This window comes from Aquarana catesbeiana, linkage group LG07 (genome assembly GCF_042186555.1).
Source record: "Aquarana catesbeiana isolate 2022-GZ linkage group LG07, ASM4218655v1, whole genome shotgun sequence".
NCBI classification, from domain to species: Eukaryota; Metazoa; Chordata; class Amphibia; order Anura; family Ranidae; genus Aquarana; species Aquarana catesbeiana.
The window spans coordinates 64,363,716-64,385,848 of record NC_133330.1 but is presented as its reverse complement, the minus strand read 5'-3'; the positions used below and the strand labels follow the sequence as shown (position 1 = coordinate 64,385,848).

At 41.3% G+C, this 22,133-nt stretch overlaps 1 protein-coding gene across 4 annotated transcripts in view; it reads right to left on the bottom strand.

Annotated features, from left to right (window-relative positions):
- Positions 1-263: 263 nt before the first annotated feature.
- The window catches only part of TASOR (transcription activation suppressor), an 86,229-nt gene continuing 64,359 nt past the window's right edge, over positions 264-22,133 (bottom strand). For 2 of the 4 annotated variants that reach the window (XM_073592261.1, XM_073592262.1), the window contains 7 exons: positions 15,732-16,657; positions 11,569-11,691; positions 8,319-8,478; positions 7,382-7,490; positions 6,333-6,511; positions 5,895-6,053; positions 264-834 (listed from right to left, as the gene is read on the bottom strand). In XM_073592261.1, the coding sequence (XP_073448362.1) occupies positions 374-834; positions 5,895-6,053; positions 6,333-6,511; positions 7,382-7,490; positions 8,319-8,478; positions 11,569-11,691; positions 15,732-16,657 (2,117 nt within the window). In that variant the 3' untranslated portion in view covers positions 264-373. Of the gene's footprint in view, positions 952-1,650; positions 2,750-5,894; positions 6,054-6,332; positions 6,512-7,381; positions 7,491-8,318; positions 8,479-11,568; positions 11,692-15,731; positions 16,658-22,133 lie in introns of those variants that run through there. The other 2 variants (XM_073592263.1, XM_073592264.1) reach the window with 2 other exon arrangements.

Here is a 22,133-nt window from a genome sequence, read left to right as displayed (position 1 = left end):
AGAAAATAGGTTTGTACTTTCACAACAGAGCTGAAGAAAATACTTCCGCCTTCTTAGAAATCTAGAATAAAAGACTAGTGAGTGGGTTCTCCTGGTTTGCTAGTGTCCATTCCTCCTGTATGCAACAATATAACTCAAAGTTTAAAAATTTCTATACCTCTCGGTGAAAAATAAATAAAAAATTAAACTAGGTGCAAACCTTTTGTACCATTAAAAAAATCATTGCATGCATCATAAATCCAGAAAGAAACAAGGTCATTAAATATAATAAAATGTGTCTTTTACTTTGTATAAGAAAAAACAAAATCTTACAAAAATGTCAGATATATAAATATTTCAGGTACAGTACAATAAAAAAAAAAAAAAAATTAAATTATTTTACATTCCACTTTGGATCCCACTCAGAACCAGATGAGGTGTCTTGATCCGACTGGCCGTAGGAACTAATGAAAAAGTTTTCCACAGGTGTCTGGTTACCGTATAGCATTGATCCCAGAAATGTTTGATGCGTTAACAGGTTGAAATGGGAAATGCCCAATGACCTGCTATCATAGTCATTAAATATACTGGAAGAATCCTCAGCTGGGTTGCCATTATCACCTGTGGTAGAACCGGCTGTAGATACTGGAGTTATAGGTTGCATGAACTCTGGGTCAATGATAGGAGTCTTTGTCGATTTCTCTGTTTGAGAATCATTTCCAGCTTCTGGCTGGTTCATAGCACAGTCTTTTTGAGGCTCTTGCTTTACATTTGTACATACTTCAATCTGTGGCATCTCGTCTTCTGAGTCTAGAGACATGTCTTCTTCCTCCTTCAGATCAGCTTCGCTGATAGCTGCATTGCAAAGAGAAGTCAAGTATAACTATACAATTATACTCACTCCTGCAGCCTTTTCATATTCAACATGCACTGGGAAAATTCATCTTCTATCACAGTGGTGCCGTGATCGTCCTTTGGGGTAGAAGTTGGGATTTTTAGAAGACAGGGGGAGAAATAACATTAGTTCATTGGGAAATCCCAACTAGCATGCCAAAGGCTAGACACACCAGATATTTATTTCTGGCAGTTAAAAAAGGAAGCAGAAGGCAAAGCTGAGAAGAAGTCTTTCCCCATTTAGTAGACCAAAGAACTAAACACACCTACAGGGATTGCCAAAAGTTACCGCAGTACAAGATTGCATTTGATGTTAAATTGAACGAAAACCAACAGCCACATGGAATTTCCAATAGCAAGTAAACATATATGCAAAATACACCCTGGCAAATTAGTAGTATTAATTGATTTTCCCACTAAAGACCAATGAACCTAAAATGCAAGCTGATCCAAAGCGGTTATAGCTGCAAGGGGTGGGCCAACTCAATATTGAAACCCACAGACTAAGATGCCATTAAAGTTCATGTAAAGGCAGGCGTCCCAAAACTTTTGGCATTGTAGTGAATATATATATATATATATATATATATATATATATATATATATATATATATATATACACACACATACATACACACACACACACACACACACACACACACACATACATACACACAGTTGTGCTCCCAAGTTTACATACCCTGGCAGAATTTATGATTTCTTGGCCATTTTTCAGAGAACATGAATGATAAACACAAAAACTTTTTTCACTCATGGTTAGTGTTTGGCTGACCATTTATTATCATCTGTGTTTACTCTTTAAATCATAATCACAACAGAAACTACCCAAATGACCTTGATCAAAAGTTTACATACCCCAGTTCTTAATACTGTGTATTGCCCCCTTTAACATCAATGACAACTTGAAGTCTTTTGTGGTATTTGTGGATGAGGCTCTTTATCTTCTCAGATGGTAAAGCTGCCCATTCCTCTTGGCAAAAAGCCTCCAGTTCCTGTAAATTCTTGGGCTGTCTTGCATGAACTGCACGTTTGAGACCTCCCCAGAGTGGCTCAATGATATTGAGGTCAGGAGACTGAGATGGCCACTCCAGAACCTTCACTTTATTCTGCTGTAGCCAATGGCAGGTTGACTTGGCCTTGTGTTTTGGATCATTGTCATGTTGGAATGTCCAAGTACGTCCCATGTGCAGCTTCCTGGCTAACAAATACAAATGTTCCTCCAGTATTTTTTGATAACATACTGCATTCATCTTGCCATCAATTTTGACCAAATTTCCTGTGCCTTTGTAGCTCACACATCCCCAAAACATCAGCGATCCACCTCCGTTTTTCACAGTAGGAATGGTGTACTTTTCATCATAGGCCTTGTTGACTCCTCTCCAAATGTAGCATTTATGGTTGTGGCCAAAAAGCTCAATTTTGGTCTCATCACTCCAAATGACTTTGTGCTAGAAGGTTTGAGGCTCGTCTCTGTGCTGTTTGGCGTATTGTAAACGGATACTTTGTGGCATTTGCGAAGTAATGGCTTTCTTCTGGCGACTCGACCATGCAGCCCATCTTTCTTCAAGTGCCTCTTTATTGTACATCTTGAAACAGCCACACCACATGTTTTCAGAGAGTCCTGTATTTCACCTGAAGTTATTTGTGGGTTTTTCTTTGTATCCCGAAAAATTTTCCTGGCAGTTGTGGATAAAATTTTAGTTGGTCTACCTGACCGTAGTCTGTTTTCAACAGAACCCTTCATTTTCCACTTCTTGATTAGAGTTTTATACAGTTCAACTATCTTTTCCCGCAGATCCTTTGACAATTCTTTTGCTTTCCCCATGACTCAGAATCCAGAAACGTCAGTGCAGCACTGGATGGGAGATGCAAGAGTCTGTCAGGAGTCCAGAAACTCATTGACCTTTTATACACACACACACTAATTACAAGCAAACAGATCACAGGTGAGGATGGTTACCTTTAATAGCCATTCAAACCCCTTTGTGTCAACCTGTGTGCATATTAGGCCAAAATCATCAGGGTATGTAAACTTTTGATCAGGGTCTTTTGGGTAGTTTCTGTTGTCATTATGATTTAAAAAGAGTAAACACAGTTGATTGATAATAAATTGCTTCAGCCAAACACTAACCATGAGTGAAAGAAAAGTTTGCGTTATTCATATTCTCTGAAAAATGGCCAAGAAATCAAATTCTGCCAGGGTATGTAAGCTTATGAATATATATATATATATATATATATATATATATATATATATATATATATATATATATATATATTACACACACATACATACACAAACACGTGTGTGTGTATCTATATCTCTTACACACGGTTTGCTAGATGCTGCAACTGTAACAAAAAACTTTGGGATCCCTTGAAGGTGACTGCAGGTTAAGAAAATGGCACTTTAAGTAATGTTGGCTAGAAATATTTTGAGTTTGCTAAAAAGGTGTGGGCAGTTGATGGTATAGAGGGTGTTGTAGGAAGGGGTGAGGCATACTACAAAGTATGAGAAGCGTCTGAAATCCCAATGGAAAGGGAAGGTTTTTTGCAGAGCCTGCTTGTACCTGTGGTATTGAAATGTTTAAGATATGGGGCTTGGTATGGTTGATATGGAGACATGGGATATTACTAAACAGATACTAATGCCATTAAGTTGGGAAGTGTGATGATTGGGTTAATGATAAATAGGAGAGACCATCATCAACAGGCTTAGTTTATGGTGACCCCTGCCACTGTAAAGCCAGTGATTTCTGGGTGTGATCTAATGAGTTGTGCTAGTGGCTCCTATGGCAAGGGCAAAGAGCAAGGGGAAATGGCTAGAATGTACTTATGGAGACTGAAAAATTCCTACTACACAAAATTAAAAAAAAAAAAAAAAAAAAAAAAAAAAAAAAGATTTCTACAAACAGTACATCCAAATCTTAAATCCCAAGCTAAAGTTTTTCAAATTGTCTGCACACAAATGCCATTTTGCCTGATGCATTTTGAAACACTCTTTTAAGCAGCTTGCATTTTGGTCTCATTGTCTAGAATGTTTGTTTTTTTCACTTAAATCTACTGACATTCATCAAAACAGTAGAATAAAGAAGAACTCTTGTTTAAACAATAGGCATCCATATTTTCTTATGTCAGAGCTATTTAGCTCTCCAACTACAGCTTTATAACAAATACGCCACTGGTTCTGAAGCGAGAGGGCTGCTAATATGCAATGTTTTCTCGCAAACCAGTCAGCCAGAATGATTTGTCTGTACCACATGGCTGACGTGATGCAGGGGAAAAAAAGTTTATAAGAGCCATATAATTTTGTCATTAGGCCTGCTCCGACTCGATAGAAAACTTCTTAGGAAGTGCCACAGTGTTGGGCTCGATTCACATCTATGCATATTGCTTTTGAGCGTTTCTACAGTGCTTTTTGTGGTGCTTGCCGTGTTTTTGGACACACGTTTTTACCGGCGGAGAAGACAGGCAAGAGCTAGCAAAAGAGCAGGCAAAAGAGCAGAAGAACCCAGAAGGCACCGGACAGCGGGAGAAGTACCAGAGAGCGCGGAGAAGAGAGTGAAGTCGGAAGAGACCCCCGAAGCTGCATAATAAGAGACTTGTCAAAAACTGTCTACTGTATTTTTTAAACACTACACTAGTTTTTTTCCAGGTGAATGGGTAGGGGTACAAGGTACCCCATACTCATTCACATGGGGGGCGGGATCTGGGGACCCCCTTGTTAAAGGGGGCTTCCAGATTCCGATAAGTCTCACGCCTACAAACCACCAGGCAAGGGTTGTGGGGAAGAGGCCCTTGTCCCCATCAACATGGGGGCAAGGTGCTTTGGGGCAGGGGGGGTGTAGAGCCCCCCTGCCCCAAAGCACCCATCCCCGATGTTGAGGGCATGCGGCCTGGTATGGTTCAGGAGGGGGGGCCACTCACTTGTCCCTTCCCTTTCCTGCATGCTCAGATAAGGGTCTGGTATGGATTTTGGGGGGACCCCCACGCCATTTTTTTAAAAATTTTGGCATGGGGGTCCCCTCTGAATCTCTAATAGACCCAAGGACCTGGTATGTACCTGGGGGGGGACCCCACGCTCTTTTTTTGTTTTTTTTTTACATTGAGCAGGAAGCCAGCTGACTCCTCATCGGTTGTTAAGGACGCAGTGGCCGGCTTCCCGGCCCCCTCCTTAGCAACCAGCTATATACACAGCATAAAATAAATAAATTTAAAAAAAAAATTGCGGCAAAAACGCGGCACTTGCGTTTTGGATGCGGGGCCATTGAATTCTATTACAAGCAAAACGCTGCATTTTGCGGGAAAAAAAGTCCCTGACCCTTTCCAAAAACGCAGAGGCACAAAAATGCATTGATGTGAACATGTTCCATAGGAACCCATGTTAAAAAATTTCCCTGCATTTCTGCAAAATGCATCAAAAAACGCATTAGTGTGAATTGAGCCTTACTGCGGGGACCATTCAAGGAAATTAGCAACACAATTAGGTAAAATCAGGTGGCCTCATTTAGCAAACTGACAGTTTTACTGAATTTGTGCCCCCTGCACCTGTATTCTTGGGTAGCCAACTATAAGATTTCGAAGTCCTAAAACAGATTTAGCACTGAAGATGAGATTCTCTCCAAGATGCACAAAACAAGGAAGCTGTCAAGATAAATTCAGTCGTGGCGCTACTTTTTAGCAGTTCAGGGAGTATTCATGAAACAAGCAGTTACCTTGTAGTAACAGGTCTCAGGATTTTGCCTCGCCAATTCTGTTTAGCATTGTCTTGCCATGTGACAGAATTTATAAAATGTCCTCTTTTTTATTCTTGCCCATAAGTACAACTCTTAAAGACTTGAGGCCCAGAAATGAGCCAAGTTTTCACAGGAATCCCTTCTTTTCTAAAGTTGTGCTGTGGTCAAGTTGCCAGTTTAGATGCCAATATTGCTTAGCGAAGTTCTTCTTTACATATCCTATTAACCTATTTTTTAAAGTTGCAAATAACAAATTTTAAATACCTTTCTGGTTCTCTTGATTTACCAGCTGTGATAAGCAATGCTCTTCGTTGCTGGAGTTATGATGACCAACAAGATCTGTAAAATTATTAATGAACTCGTCCATGCTTGTCACTAGAATTCCATTTTCAGCATGACTGGAAAACAATGATTTGTCCTTTTCTGCAACAGATATATGAAAACGTAAATACAGAATTGTTCTGCAGTTATCTATAACAGTGTTTCTCAACTCCAGTCCTCAAGGCGCCCCAACAGGTCATGTTTTCAGGATTTCCATTATCTTGCACAGGTGATTTGATCAGTTTCACTTCCTTAGTAATTACCACAGCCGATTCATCTGAGGGAAATCCTGAAAACATGACCTGTTGGGGCGCCTTGAGGACTGGAGTTGAGAAACACTGATCTATAATGTGACTGACAAGGAAGTGTGGGAAGACTTACCTGTCAGGAATATTAAGTGCCTCTGCTGTATGTTCTGAACCTGAAGTCTGATCAGACAGTCTAGCTCAGGTGCTTGTCTGGTCTGAGAATCGCACATATGATAAGCCAGGATCTCCACCAGATGCTTCTTTTGATAGGTGTTCAAGAGTGTCAATATATTCAGGGCTGTTTTGTTTAACCTTAAAAGGGGAACATAATGGAAGACATACATTTCCAGCCCATAGATCAGTTTTTACTTGACAAAGCCTATATGCAGGTTATAGGTCAAATGCATTGATGGAATTGCAGTATGGATGAAGGTAGGATGTATTCTACATTTAATAGTCTGGTAAGACAGCCAACACACAGGGTAATTTTACTGCACAGGGATCAATAATTCTACTGCAGTCAGCTCTGTAGCAACTAAATATACTCACAGCAAATATGGTCTCGTGATACTGTTAAAGCTGTACTACAGTTAGGCCCCTTTCACACTGGGGCGCTTTGCAGGCGCTACAGCGCTAAAAATAGCGCCTGCAAAGCGCCCTGAAATAGCCGCTGTGGTCTCTCCAATGTGAAAGCCCCGAGGGATTTCACACTGGAGCGGTGCGCTGGCAGGACGCCAAGAAAGTCCTGCTAGCAGCATCTTTGGAGTAGTGTATACACCGCTCCTGCCCATTGAAATCAATGGGGCAGCGTGGCTATACTGCCGGCAAAGCGCTGCTGTAGCAGCACTTTGCGATGGTTCTAACCTTTTCGCGGCTGGGTTTTAACCCTTTCTCAGCCGCTAGCAGGGGGGTTAAAACTAGCGGCAGAAAAGCGCCGCTTTACCGCTGACACCCAGGGCGGCTCAGTGTGAAAGAGGTGTTATTGATACAGAAATGTAAAAAATGTAAAATCTATTTTATTGATCTAAATACCTTCCTAAATTCTTAGTCCAATGAAATGTCAAGTCCTGTATTTTCTTGTATGCGGCAAGGTGGAAAAGCTCCCATTTTGGGTGTCCATGTTGCTGCAGCTAACTGTACCCAACATAGCCCATTATCTTATATCCATCAGAGACCACTCACCTCCCCAATTCCTTGAGTTTCTTCTGAAATTTGCAGTGGATTTTCCATTGCCATTTTCCATCAGGACTGTCAATTTGCTCCAGAAACAGCAAAAAATTTTTCAGTACATCTATAAAAAAATAAAAGAAATAAAAGTTAGGGCAAATACTCCAACAGAGCTTAAAAAGTTAAATGTAAGCTTCTTGTAGCTCATTAATGCTAGGAAATTGCAAGTACTACAAGGCTCCATATCACTATTTTACAGCTTTCTTCAAATGGAGCCTTTTAAAAGAAAACCTGTTCTGAAAGACTACTGAAGCTGCCATTGCAGACTTCTTTCGAAAATGCTAGTTACCTGGCTGCCATGCTGATATAAAGGCTTCAGGTACTATGATGCACCGCCCTGGAACAATTATGCAGATCAGGAGTTTTGATTTCAGGTCAGTGGCTGAGAATGTATTAAAACCAGGCAACTAGGATTCCTATAAAGGCATCAATTGCAGCCCCAGTATTTCTCAGCACAGGTTTACGTTCCTATGCTTCTTTTGATTGACCCGTTAAATTTACATGGGAACAGCCCAGTCTTCATGCATGTCAATATTAAAATGCAAGGCTTCTGGACACCAAATACTACAATGAAGTTGCAGGCCTTCTCACATGCCAGAAAGTAGGGTGGGTCAAGTTGTACAAATGACAAAGTTGTTAAAAGAAAAAGTGCAAGGCGGTATATACATGACTGCAAAATGTCAGGACTTTGCTTGGCCTCCAATATAAAATAGGAGATATTTGTAATAACCCTTGCTGCTGGTTACAATTTACCGCTGGCCTCATCTTTCTGCATTTTTTTTTTTAAATACCAACAACCTGCAATCTACGTTTCAACCCTCGCTCTTCATGGACAAGCCTGTCAGTCTACCTAGTGTAAACCTACCAAGCTATAAAAAGACTAACATCTTACCCTCAGTGATGTTCTCAGGATTTAACACTGTATCATCAGACACAATAAATCCTCCAGACACAAACAATTCATTATAGGTGTGGTTTTTCAAATCGTCCAAACTGTCTACACCTGCAAAACTGACACACGACTGTTTCTTCAGTGTAATCAATGATGGGATCTGATGGAAAAAAAATAAAAAGGCAGTTAACTTATGGATGCGTTGGATGCATTTAGCAATGTATTCCTACACCATTTTTTTTTTTTTAATCAAAACTAGAAGCTACACTTTAACCACTTCCCCCAGGTGGATGTCGCCTTGGGAGGGAAGTGGTTATATCGGCATGATGCCTGCACCTGTTTCAAGTTTGTCCAGTGGGAAAACACCTTGGCCTGTGCAGAGTCCAGGATCAGAGCAAGGTATTTCACAGAAAACTGGTCTGGGACAGGGCGGGTTCAGAACCCAGCCGAACTCCCGAATACGCATTGTGATCGCCATGTTGTCCATCAGTGCAGAATGAGACTCAGTAATTCTAGGACCGGAGCACAATAATAAACACATGGTGACCAGACGCCAGACCAATGGGGAGCACCAACAATAGATAAAGCACCTTCCCAACCACAAAGTGCTGGTGCCCCGACAGATGGGAATGTATAAGCATGCGTCCTTGATGTCTATGGTGGAAATCCTCCTGATGGAGAAGCCACCACAGAACGGATGAATTTCTTCTGTACTTTCAAAAAGCAATTCATGGTCTTGAGGTTAAGTATCAGTTGGATCTACCACAATATAAAAAACAAAAACTCCCTCCTCTCCTCCTTCTCAACCCCTGCAAAGCCCCTCCCTTCTCCCCCTCCCTCCTCCGAACCCCTCAACCCCCTACACTATACTCAGTTTGTTTAACCACTTGCCAACCGCCGCACGACGATGTACATTCAAACTTTGAAGGGGTATATCGTTGTTATGGCAGCAGCTAGCTGCCATAACCCCGGTATCTCCGTTCTCGTGCGGCGGCCGCCTTTCAGATATTAGTGGTCCCTGCGGCGGATTCGCCGCAAGATCACTTTTATCGGTGGTGTGAGTCGGCCCCCCCCTCCCCTCCCGCGGGGATCCGGTGCCCTCCGCCGCTTACTGGAGCCGTCGGTAGCGGCGGAGGCAATTGCATCCGTCTCCGTCCTGTGCCTGGAGACGAGTGAGGCTAAGATGGCGCCCACTCATCTCCATGACACTGCTGGGCGGAAGCGACGTCAAAACGTCACTTGCGTCCACGCCTCTTAAAAGGCACATTTTTTCAAATGACTTTTTTTTATTGCATTTTAGTGTAAATATGAGATCTGAGGTCTTTTTGACCCCAGATCTCATATTTAAGAGGTCCTGTCATGCTTTTTTCTATTACAAGGGATGTTTACATCCCTTGTAATAGGAATAAAAGTGACACAATTTTTTTTTTTTAAATTAAAAACAGTGTAAAAATAAATAAAATAATGTAAAATAAATAATAAAAAAAAAAAAAAACCCCCGTCCCAACGAGCTTGCGCGCAGAAGCGAACACATACGCGAGTAGCGCCCGCATATGAAACCAGTGGTCAAACCACACATGTGAGGCAACGCCGCGACCGGTAGAGCAAGAGCAATAATTCTAGCCCTAGACCTCCTCTGTACTGCAAAATATACAACCTGTAGAATTTTTTAAACGTCGCATATGGAGATTTTTGAGGGAAAAAGTTTGACGCCATTCCACAAGCGGGCGCAATTTTGAAGCGTGACATGTTGGGTATCAATTTACTTGGCGTAACATTATATTTCACAATATAAAAAAAAATTGGGCTAACTTTACTGTTGTCTTATTTTTTTATTCAAAAAAGTGAATTTTTTCCAAAAAAAGTGCGCTTTTAAGACCGCTGCGCAAATACGGTGCAAAAAAAAAGTATTGCAACGACCGCCATTTTATTCTCTAGGGTGTTAGAAGAAAAACCATATATAATGTTTGGGGGTTCTAAGTAATTTTCTAGCAAAAAAACCTGTTTTAAACATGTAAACACCTAAAATCCAAAACGAGGCTGGTCCTTAAGTGGTTAAACATTTTCCACTTTTCCCACCTCTTATTGAAACCCTCACTACCTCCCTCTTCACAATGCCCAAGTCCTTACATACCATAAATCTCCTCTATTTTAACAAACCAGTCTCTTATTTTTGGGCAGTCCACTTCCTTCCATTTTTTCGGGAACAAGGTTTTAGCGGCGTTGATCAGATGTATCACCATTGACTTTTTATATTCTTTTATTGGAATATTAACCCCGTGGAATAGACATGTCCAGGGATCCTCGGGCAATTCTTTTCTAGTGATCTCCTTAATGTTATTTTTTTTTTTATTGTGGTAGATATATTGTAATAGATACCCACATTATGTCGGATGGGAATTTATGTTGCTCTCTATCCCTTACCCTTTTTATTTGGTGTATGAAAATTTAGAAAAATAAAATAAATATAAAAAATAAAAAAAAGTATCAGTTGGATCTTTTTCAGAAACATAAACAGGTTGGAGAAAAATCACCAAAACCTCTTCAGGTCCAGAACCAGGGCTATCAAGCACCGGTGAGGAAGATCCTGCTCTGCCCCATAAAAAGCCTGTAGATGAGACAGTGAGATGAAGATTGAAAAGAAATCTTTTACTAGGAACAGATGATTTCAGTGTTGTCCCCTGTCAGAATGGGGATCTACCTTGTTTACATAGGCAGAATGGGGATCTGCCTCTCTGTGGAGTGATCAAGGGTGGCCGGCGGACAGAGTCTGCGGGACCCGCACGCACGCTCCCCCTGGCGTGCAGCAGGAGTGCGCCAACAGTATCTCATGCACAAAACAATGTACAGGTACGATAGACAATAGAGCTGCCCTGCCGCAGTATATACGCGGTGGGCTGTCTTTAAACGGTTAATTTATTTTGGCATAAGGCTGTAACATAACACAATGAGAAAAAGTGAAGGGCTGTGAATACTTTCTGGATGCACTGGATGCAGCTCAGGGCAATGTGTTGTAACAAGTCTCAACATGTTGCATAAAAATTCAGCCTGTCCTACTTTAACGCATTGATTTAAACTAAAACAAACAGGACATGAGGCAAGTTGCCATGTATAGAAGTTCGAACTTTGTTGAGCAACGCAGTTAAACTTGGCAGGTGTGAACAAGCCATAAATTAAGTTTCCTTACAGAACAACATTTCAAAAAAGAGCTTGTACAAAAAAAGGGGACCTAAAATTGTTGAACACTCACCTTATGAATACTGCTGGCAATATCTTCATTCTGAATGATTATAAGTAGCTTATCAGAGCTCGCACTGCAGTTTGCAATCTGCTCTGGACTACACTGTACATTTCCGAGCTTCAACAAATAATTCTGTAACAAAAGAGAGATGTAAATTGCAGCGTTCAGTTACAACTGTAAAACTGCCTAAACATTTTTTTTATTTGTGTTTTATTCACATGCATACAAATTCCTGTCTGAATTGCAAAGTAAAATTGTAGACCAATTTTAGTGTACCGATTTATTTTTACGGCAGAAACCTTAACCAAGATTTCAGTCATGTTATTCTAGGAAGTGCTCCTATGTCAGGATGACTGCCTCTGGTAGCATATAAACAGCAGTTTAGAATGGCAGCAAAAAGGAACAGAGCATTTGAGACTTCACTGGAACTCCGCTCTGAGCGTCATCACATGGGTGATTACGGGTTCTCCAACGATTCTGGCTACTATTGTTCAAACACTGCGGAAATGCACAGAAACTGACATTTGCAATGAGCAGTTGCTTTATTTGGCCTCCTGTCAGGGCTATGCTAAAATGCAAAGATCCAATGGCATGGCTGATGCTACTGGTACTGTATTAGCAGATTATCCAGCCAATACTTTCTAATTAGTTACAGCAAACCATTCTCTTTTAGGATACATAAATAAAAGCAAAATGGTTTTAAGTACCCCTGCAATTGTTGAATGGTTTGTCTCATCCATGTAAACTGATACATTTTGCCAGAGGGCTTATGCTTTTGAAAAACAGACTTGCTGGCTAGATCGCGAGATGAAGATAGAAGAAAGCCTAAAAAAAAAAAACTGACAGTTTTACTGAAGGCTGTAGGCAGGGCAGCAAAAACGGGAAAGATCAATGTGCCACTTATAACAGTGGGCAACAGCAAGGTTCTGATTTCTCTACGCAGAATAGAGGAGAAAAGGAGCAAATGTGACACTCCAGACATCAGGGCTCAGTCCCTCAGCATTAAATATGTAAACCCTCACTTTGTAAAATAACCCATTTGGTTTAAAATAAAAATTAAATGCAAAAAAAAAACAAAAACTGTATACATATAATAAAACGATACAAATACCTTTTTTCTCCTCTTATAAGCGATCATATGCCCTCTGTTCTCAGCTGCATAAGGAGATGAGAGCCGGGGAAGGAGAAGCAGTCTGATTATTGGAGACTAGCAGGAGTACTCAGCACAGCCAGAAAACTGGCCACATTGTGCTCTCCTGCCCAGTTTAGTCAATTTTTAATAGACTGTCAGGTACACCAGGAATGTCACACAAAGAAAACAGGATACAATTTCACAGAAGTACATGGTACAGCAGACACATCATGAATATGACCGTTCTAGCTGGTCATATTTTTTAATCCCATCTGCAGTGAACCAATGGACTAGTAAAAGTTGCCGATAACCCTAGCAACAATGAGCTCAGTGATGTCAAATCTAAAACTTTGCCACAGCTTTGGACCCTCAAACAGCTCCACGGATAACTAACCAGTACACTCTGGAAAGCCCCAAAGTATGTCTAAAGGTCACATTCCTTGCTAGCCCACCAGCTTGTCCAGTAGGGTCCATGCATGGTCTCCTCAGCTATTGCTGAAGAGCTGCTGATCCAGATAACTGCATACAGAGACCAGCTCAGCAACTTCTAGAGGAATCCTGATTGAAGAAAAAAATATCTTGCAAAACAAAGTTAAGACTTCTGAGCAGAGTGGGAAAAAAGTCACCCATCCTCTTAAGACACTAGCAAAAAACAAAAGCATGCTGGGAGTAGAAGGGGCTATAAAAATGTTTTTTTGTGTGTCAAAATTCTCCTGCATTGAGTTTATAAATAGGGGTAAGTGGCGCTACCTGTGTTGGATACCTAATTAAATATATGATCTCTACTGGGTGCCCAAATGTGCACTCTAAAAATAAAAACAAATTACATATTGAATATGTGTCAATTTTGGTTAATGTGCCGTCCCAGTGTATACAAACAACTAAATCTTTATTGTGTAAAAAGGTGTAAATAAACCCAACCCCCTTTAAGTGTGCTAAAGGGTTAGATAAATACGTGAATAAAAAGTCCTCTTTTCAACTAATGTGATCATTACCGATCAATCAATTCCCAATTATTATTATTACAACAACTGATATAGGTGTTACCAAATTATCCCCCAGCAGACAGCTGGGCAGCAGCATAAAGCCTATACACAGTTCATCAGCGTTAAAAAACCTAATACACCTAGAAAAATTTGAAATTGATTGTTTAAAACCACACTGAATGTGCAAAAATGTGTATTAAAGGAATAAAAAAGTGAAAAAAATGAGTAAAGTCAAACATTCAAAAAATCAAACAATCAAGAAATCAAAGAATCAAAAAATCTATTTGTGAAAGTCCCAGCTTGCAAAGTTCCATATATTTCCACCAAATCCAAGTAATCTGTGTAAGGTGACTTTTGTGACAGCAACAGTTGATATCCATTGACTCCGGTGCTCCCCCTCAAGGATCCCCACTCACCAGCTCCATGCACCCCTACAGGGGTAAACAGCATATAATCTCCGGATCCTGATAACGTCTAGGATTCCAGTGAGGTTCTCCCTGGGGCTATTCAGTCCAAATAAGTATGCCTTCAGAACTCCGGGTTCCCCTCACATGAAAGAAACAGGGCTCCCATAGTGTGATAACGTATTGGAAATTTTATTAAAAAATGCTGATTACAGCAATCAAATAACATAAAATAAATAAACTGTAAAAAAGACGCCTTTGACGTCGATGATGAAACGCGTAAGACGGAGCTACGTACCTACGTCACACGCGGAAGTCAGAGAGAGTGTGGAGCGCAGCTGAGGCGCACACCGCTCGGTTGCCAGTTTACATCCACGAGCTTCTCTCTAGGCTTGACCTCCCATTACCTAGTGTGATCGCCTGACTCCTTATAGGAGTACGAACTTTTTTACAGTTTATTTATTTTATATGTTATTTGATTGCTGTAATCAGCATTTTTTAATAAAATTTCCAATACGTTATCACACTATGGGAGCCCTGTTTCTTTCATGTGAGGGGAACCCGGAGTTCTGAAGGCATACTTATTTGGACTGAATAGCCCCAGGGAGAACCTCACTGGAATCCTAGACGTTATCGGGAGCCGGAGATTATATGCTGTTTACCCCTGTAGGGGTGCATGGAGCTGGTGAGTGGGGATCCTTGAGGGGGAACACCGGAGTCACTGGATATCAACTGTTGCTGTCACAAAAGTCACCTTACACAGATTACTTGGATTTGGTGGAAATATATGGAACTTTGCAAGCTGGGACTTTCACAAATTGATTTTTTGAATGTTTGACTTCACTCATTTTTTCACTTTTTTATTCCTTTAATACACATTTTTGCACATTCAATGTGGTTTTAAACAATCAATTTCACATTTTTCTAGGTGTATTGGGTTTTTTAACGCTGATGAACTGTGTATAGGCTTTATTCTGCTGCCCAGCTGTCTGCTGGGGGATAATTTGGTAACACCTATATCAGTTGTTATAATAATAATAATTGGGAATTGATTGATGGGTAATGATCACATTAGTTGAAAAGAGGACTTTTTATTCACGTATTTATCTAACCCTTTAGCACACTTAAAGGGGGGGTGGGTGTATTTACACCTTTTTACACAATAAAGATTTAGTTGTTTGTATACACTGGGACGGCACATTAACCAAAATTGACACATATTCAATATGTAATTTGTTTTTATTTTTAGAGTGCACATTTGGGCACCCAGTAGAGATCATATATTTAATTAGGTATCCAACACAGGTAGCGCCACTTACCCCTATTTATAAACTCAATCTAACTTATCCCACCCTTCTGAGGGTGTGTTTCAAAGGGGGGGCTGCAAGCCTGGGTCCGTGAGCGCGGAAACCTCTCTCTATTACTAAAATTCTCCTGCAGGTAGCAGGATAATCCAACAAAATGCATTCCTGTGTTCTCTCATAAATAAGAAAAACGGTCAACAGGATAAAGGTCTTGCTACAAATTGCAGGAGCTTATGAGACCACAAGTAATGGTGTTAAATTAGAAGGGTTACTTAAACATCTGATGCCTAGAGACATTTCCGGACATTGAAATCTCCTTACAGACACAGAAACCACATCACTTTACCTTTATTTGCTGACATATTGAATTTTCTTCTTGCTCCGTGTGAATATAGAATTTAACTATATTCTTGTTGACATGGGTGAAGATCTTCACCAGGTTGCTAAACACCTCTGGATTCATTTGATTTATTAGATGGGCTAGTGCTGTGCTTGAGGCAGTAATGTCTGGTGTAGCAGATGTCATTTTCTCCTGGTTCTGTATCCCAGCATCCTGGGAGCTACGAGGCACCAGCTCTGCCAAAGGAACAGGAATTTCTTCCATTGTAACATCCTGTCCACTTCTCTGAGGTTTCCCTTCCACACAGCCATTATGAATGAACTCAGAACTTTGTAAAGGTTCCAATATGTCACCAGAGTCTTTTGAAGGATGTGCATGATCATTTAAATTATTTTGCTGTTGACTATGATGCAAGGATTCCATGGATTCCTTTACTTCGGTCTCCATATTCAAAGGCATGCCTGTCTCTGGAGAGCTTAAATAGGAATTCACCACACTGTCCAGTTTAACACGTAGTTCGTCTATATACTGTTGTACAGGTATACTAGATGTGCGTGCATACAGCCAATCAGAAAGCCTGACATCCTTTTCATCTGAGGACAGAACAGGCGCAGTGACAGCAGTATAGGCAATGTCCTTTTCACGCAACACTTCCTGCAGACGCTCAGAGAAACTGCTGTAGATTTCCTGCACAGTGCTCTCAATCACTCCATTCTGGCAATGCTTTGTTTTAAGAAAGCAATGCCCTTTCCTGGTGGATTGATCACTGTTAGCTGCTCTTTCATTCTGAGATGACCGTCTCCTTCCTTTTTGGTACTCAGCAAGTGGGGAGTAACCACAGCCTTTCCTTTTAGTGTTATGCACTCGTGGATCATCTGGAAAAGTATCCCTTAAAGGGGAGTATACCGACTGTTCTTCCACCACACTCAGGCCTGAGACAGAAAACAGAAGTTAGAAAAAGAAAACCTTAAAAATGTACTATTCCGTTATTCCAGCTTTCACTGTACACGCAATATATGCTCAAAGTGATTGTAAAGGCAACTTTAAAAAAACAAAAAAAAACATCTTTATACTTACCCGCTCTGTACAAAGGAATTGCACAGAGCGGCTCTGTAACTCTTCTTCCCAAGTCCCTTGCCGGCGCTCCTTGCTGCTCCCCTCTGTCCGCGGGAAGCCGCTTTCCATGGGGGCACTTATGCATGCTCACTCCTGAGCCCTGCCACTGCATTGACAGACAATGGAACTTGGCGGTGCGCTACCACCCCCCCCCCACATCACTAGGAACTAATGGCTCCCGATGCCCCAGCAAAGCTAGTAAGACAACGAGGTACGGGGAGAGAAGAGCTGCAGATGTTCACAGCGCTGAATCGAATGAGGCCTCAGGTGGGGGGCAGTGTGAGGGGCCAGACACGATACCTAAACCTTTTTTTACCTAAATACAAGGAATGCTTAGGCTTTAGAACCACTTCAAACCCTTTTTCCCATCCATCACAATTCCCTCTCAGTTTAGAATGGATGGTGGCTAGAATCATTTTGTGGCTCATCTTTCGACAAAAGTGCATTGCATTTTTGGTACAGAGAATGAACCTGTGCCCAGAAAATGCACACTTGAAGTATTTACATATTCTGACCAAGCAGTAAAGTCACTTTAAAACAATCTTTCACATCTTTATCTATACATATTGTACAGAAATTAATTTTCAAAATTTAAGAAACACTGCAGGCATTACAATTTTAGAAGGCTGACAGGCTGCAAAGATCTGCTCTCAGAAAAAAAAAGCCAATGTAAACAAGTGTTCCTAAGCTGTTGGAATCCCATTGAAAACCAGATCAAGAGTCTTGTTTGAGGCTCTTTGAGAATTCCTTCACATTAAAATTAGTTATAGAGAATGGGGAATAGCACGTTTTAAAGCTTTTACTTCTTGTTAAGAATAAAGTAAAGCTTCATCTGTTCTAACCATTTTTTACTTTACTTTTCTATTCCAAGTTTTGTGCCCCTTCATGTAGCAATAAAACACACAATAAAAAAAATAGGATTTTTTAGTCCCCATAAAATCCTTTACTTGAATCCTATGGAAAGACATGAGAGGTGTCTCTTCCCTCTTCTACCTACAGGAGCACTGACACTTAAACAAAAATGAAGGCCAGCGCAGGATAACCCCTCCTAAATAACAGCATGCCTCGGCTTTACAGCAAGAGTCACCAAATGTATGATTGAAAACACAAGGGGTGGGACCTCAATGGACTAAGGAAAAGAGAACAGATACAAAAGATTCAGGCTTCTTTCTCATCCATTGAGGGACATAGAAAGTCTTCACCTTTGGGATTTCAAAAAGCAGTCAAACTAAAAGGTGGGCAATGGCAAACAACTGTTAAGGCTGAACGTGGACAAAATGAAACTTTTGGACATACAGGTTGCAAAAAAGGATGAACAGTGACTAAGCGAGGATACAGCACCTGAAACAGAAATTGCATAAGAGCTAGAATAATAACTGTTTGTATCAGGCAAAAGTTCAGTCAATAATTTAATGTCACTTTCTGGACCTAAGTGTCTGAAGACCAAAATTACCCAGAAGTCCACAAGGATTAACAAATGCCCCACCACTTATGAAGGCTTAGTAGTCATACCCCAGAATTTTTGGGCAGCCAGAGAGCCAAGTATGGGTGTGCCCAAACCAGGAGTAGGGTAAAGACACAGGCAACTTAACTTAACTGACCTGTATCTGAACTTCTTACGTAGAGGGAGGTAGGGGCTCTTGCCTCCAGTAACATTGTTAATGTCAAGAAATGGTCAGACGAGACACCGTCCCTCAAAAAAAAAAAAAAAAAAAAAAAAAAAAAAAGACAACCCTTTCCTCTATCTTGCACAGCAGTCATAAGAGGACCTTTGTTTCCCCCCACCTTTGGCAGGTGTCTACATCAAGACTCCCTTGATGTAGACACCTGCTGCGGCACTGCCCAACTGTATTCAGATTTTGTGACCTTGTAGAAGGAAGATCCAATGTTGTAAAGACAAATCGGATGGCTCTCAGTTCCTGGATGTTGATGGGTAGTTATGACTCCTGTGAGGACCAGATCCCGTGGATAGTAAAAGTTGTAAACTCTACTCCAGCCTGTAAGGGTAACCTGTAACACCTGCCATTACATGTCCTGTAATTCAATTCTAGGACAGGATTGCAGATCCACCATAACAGAAAGATTTCTGCTTGATCGGGCAGAAGAATTAGGCAATCCAAGGATTGGATGTGCTTGTTCCACATTTTCAGGATGTTGGATTGAAGTGGTCTGGAGTGAAGTTTAGCAAAGGGAACTGTCCCAAAGGAGGCCACCATGACCCCAGAGCCCTCATGCAGAAGCAAATTGAGAGAAAAAGATTAAGGCTTGGGCCGTGGCCTAAGATTTGACCCACTCTTTACCAAGAATAAGGATTCTCCAGTGGGGTGGGACTTTAAAGGCTCAAGAAGGTATTTGTTTTTCTTATTAAAATTTAAACATTTAAAATTCCATACAGTAAAGCGAAGACAGAATATGATACGATACATATAGACTAATCTTTATGCAGAGATCGCATATTGTGTCCAATGCGTTTCAAAGTAAACTAGCTTCTTCAGTGACAACTCTGCAATTATGGTGTGATAAAGTGTTTTTAACAGGTGGAAATTAAAAGCTTTTTCTCCCTCCATATGTCCATACTAGCTTGGGGAGTGGCAGTTGGTCTATGAGGATGGTGGCAAATGTGTGGTTTCACATGTTTTTATATGATTACTTTTCATTTCCACCTGTTAAATCACACCATAATATTCGCAGAGTTGTCCCTGAAGAAGCTAGTCGATTTTGAAACGCGTTGGACACAATAGGAGATCTCTGCATAAAGATTATGTATCATATTATAGGATTTGGTGTTCACTTTACTGTATGGAATTTGAAATCTTGTTGTGCACTTAATTTTACTGTATTTAAAAATGTATACTTTTTTTTATAAGAAAAACAAATACCTTCTTGAGCCTTTCAAGTCCCACCCCATGGGGGAATCATAATTTTTGGTAAAGATTGCAATATAGGCATGTGGCCAACATAACAAGAAAACCTCTAAACCATATTATAATATTTGACCCAGGTACGTCAGAGTCTAAGGGCTGGAGGGCAGGCTTAGGAAAGTTACATTTTCAGCCAAAGGTTTGAAGACACTGGATGGTCCTTTGGATGCTGGCAGATAGGTAACCAGTGATATGAATGCCCTGGATTTGTAGAAAAGCCAGAAAAGAGGCCCTTTTGTGAACACTTGGGGTGCAGAGAAGAACCTTAGTGACAATGAAATTGGAAACCCTGGTCTTCCACAGCAAAAAAAAACAAAAAAAAACAAAAAAAAAAACAGGGAAATGAGAATATAGCGATCGGCATCTTTTATGTTCCCTGATGTAGGAAATTCCCCTTTGAAACAGACTGGATCCAGAGGTCTGGGACACCTCAGATCCAGATTGGTGCAAAGACCAAGAGACTCCTCCCCCCCTCCTCAGAGTGGTGACGCCCCTTCAGCAAATGGCTTTTTAACCCTTTTGGCGAAGCATGTGATCCTCCACTTCCAAGGGTACTTCCCCTGTGGGGAATTTATGCTTCAGAGGTGCAGAAGGCATGTCCAGAGACCGCCATATCCCAGGTCCTGACAAAGTTCCTCTGGCATTATCTCTGTAGAAGACAGCTGCAGGAATGCAGCAACATACTTTGTGCATCCTGTACTTAACAGGCAGGTGGAAACGTGTCATCTGGGAAGCAAGACAGTTACTTCATGTTTCTGAGTGTAATTCCAGATAGGAGGGAAAAACTGCCAATTTTAAAAATGCTCTCTGAAAAGTGTTATGCTGCGTACACGCGGTCGGATTTTCCGATGAGAAATGTTGGATGAGAGCTTGTTGTCGGAAAGTCCGACCGTGTGTATGCTCCATCGAACATTTGCTGTCGGACTTTCCGCCAACAAATGTTTCTCAAATTTTCCGCCAACAAAACGTTGTTGTTGGAAAGTCCGATCGTGCGTACACAAGTCCGTCGCACAAAACTTCACGCATGCTCAGAATCAAGCAGAAGGAGCCGAACTGGCTATTGAACTTCCTTGTTCTCAGCTCGTCATAGGTCTTGTACGTCACTGCGTTCCCAAGTTCTGAGTTGTTGGCCAACATTTGTGTGACCGTGTGTATGCAAGACAAGTTTGAGTCAACAACTTTCGAACAAAAATCCACGGTTTTGTTGGCGGAAAGTCCGATCGTGTGTACGGGGGGGCATTAGACACAATGGGAGTGGGTACCATAATAACATGAACATCCAACTCCACTACTCAGTAAACTGCATAGTGTGCTGTGCTCTGGAGATGACAGTGGGCCGTTTAAGGTCCTGGCATCACCTGTCTTGGAGGACAAACCCCCGAATGGGTTTTAAGGGTCTGGAACCATAGAAATAGACCAGAGCCCTGGACCTTTAAAGCATTCTGCAGCCAACTGCACACATTGCATTTTGTGCCAAGGTGAACACCTAACGCAGGACCCAGTGATTGAAGCAAACATTACATGCTGCTACCACCACAAAGTGGGGCCCGGGTACAGTCCATGAGGGGGTAACAGATCTGGAAATTGCTAGTAGTGCAAGGCAACGAGCAGTCAGATATTGATAGAGCAGATGAAAAAATGGCAACGGTTTAAAAAAGAAAAACACTTTGTCAGAGGAGAACTAGTCCATTACACGGAAAAAAACCCTGAAACCTCCTGATTGGGCAGGGTTAAATGAGCATGCACTACGGGCGGCTCTAGCAAAAGCTTTTGCTAGTGTTCAATCACCTGAAGGAAGCAGCATATAACCCATGGTCTATCAATACCAGTTCTGTATGATTAAAGCATTTGTTGGCCAAAAAAAAAAAAAAAAAAAAAAAAAAGGATCCTGTTCCTTTAAAGCATGAACAGTAGCAGTGTGCTTGTGCTGAGTAATTTGGCCCCCCGTATCACCTAAAATTCCTGGTTGATTCTGCCTGGCTATGCGTCCCCCATGAACGGACCATGGATTATCATGGCTGCTGGGCCCTGACACCTTAGTCAGTTACGTGCCTTCATCATCCGCAGCTCTCCTCTCCCCCCTCCCCCCCGTCAGCTCTATGTGTGAGCTGCCCCTCCTCTCCTTGCATCGTTCGAGCAGTGCAAACATTACTGCACCCAAGCACTGCCAGCCCCTTTGCTAGGATAACCTGAAGTAAACACTGCATGCCATTTTGTAAAATTCATCCTCTAAATACCTTTTTCTTCTCCCTGATTAGCGGTCACTTGACCGCCCATCACTCTCTTGCTGATTGGGGAGAAGAAAAAAGGTATTTTAGAAGATAAAATTTTACAAATCAGCACAGTCTATACTACAGGTTATCCTAGCAAA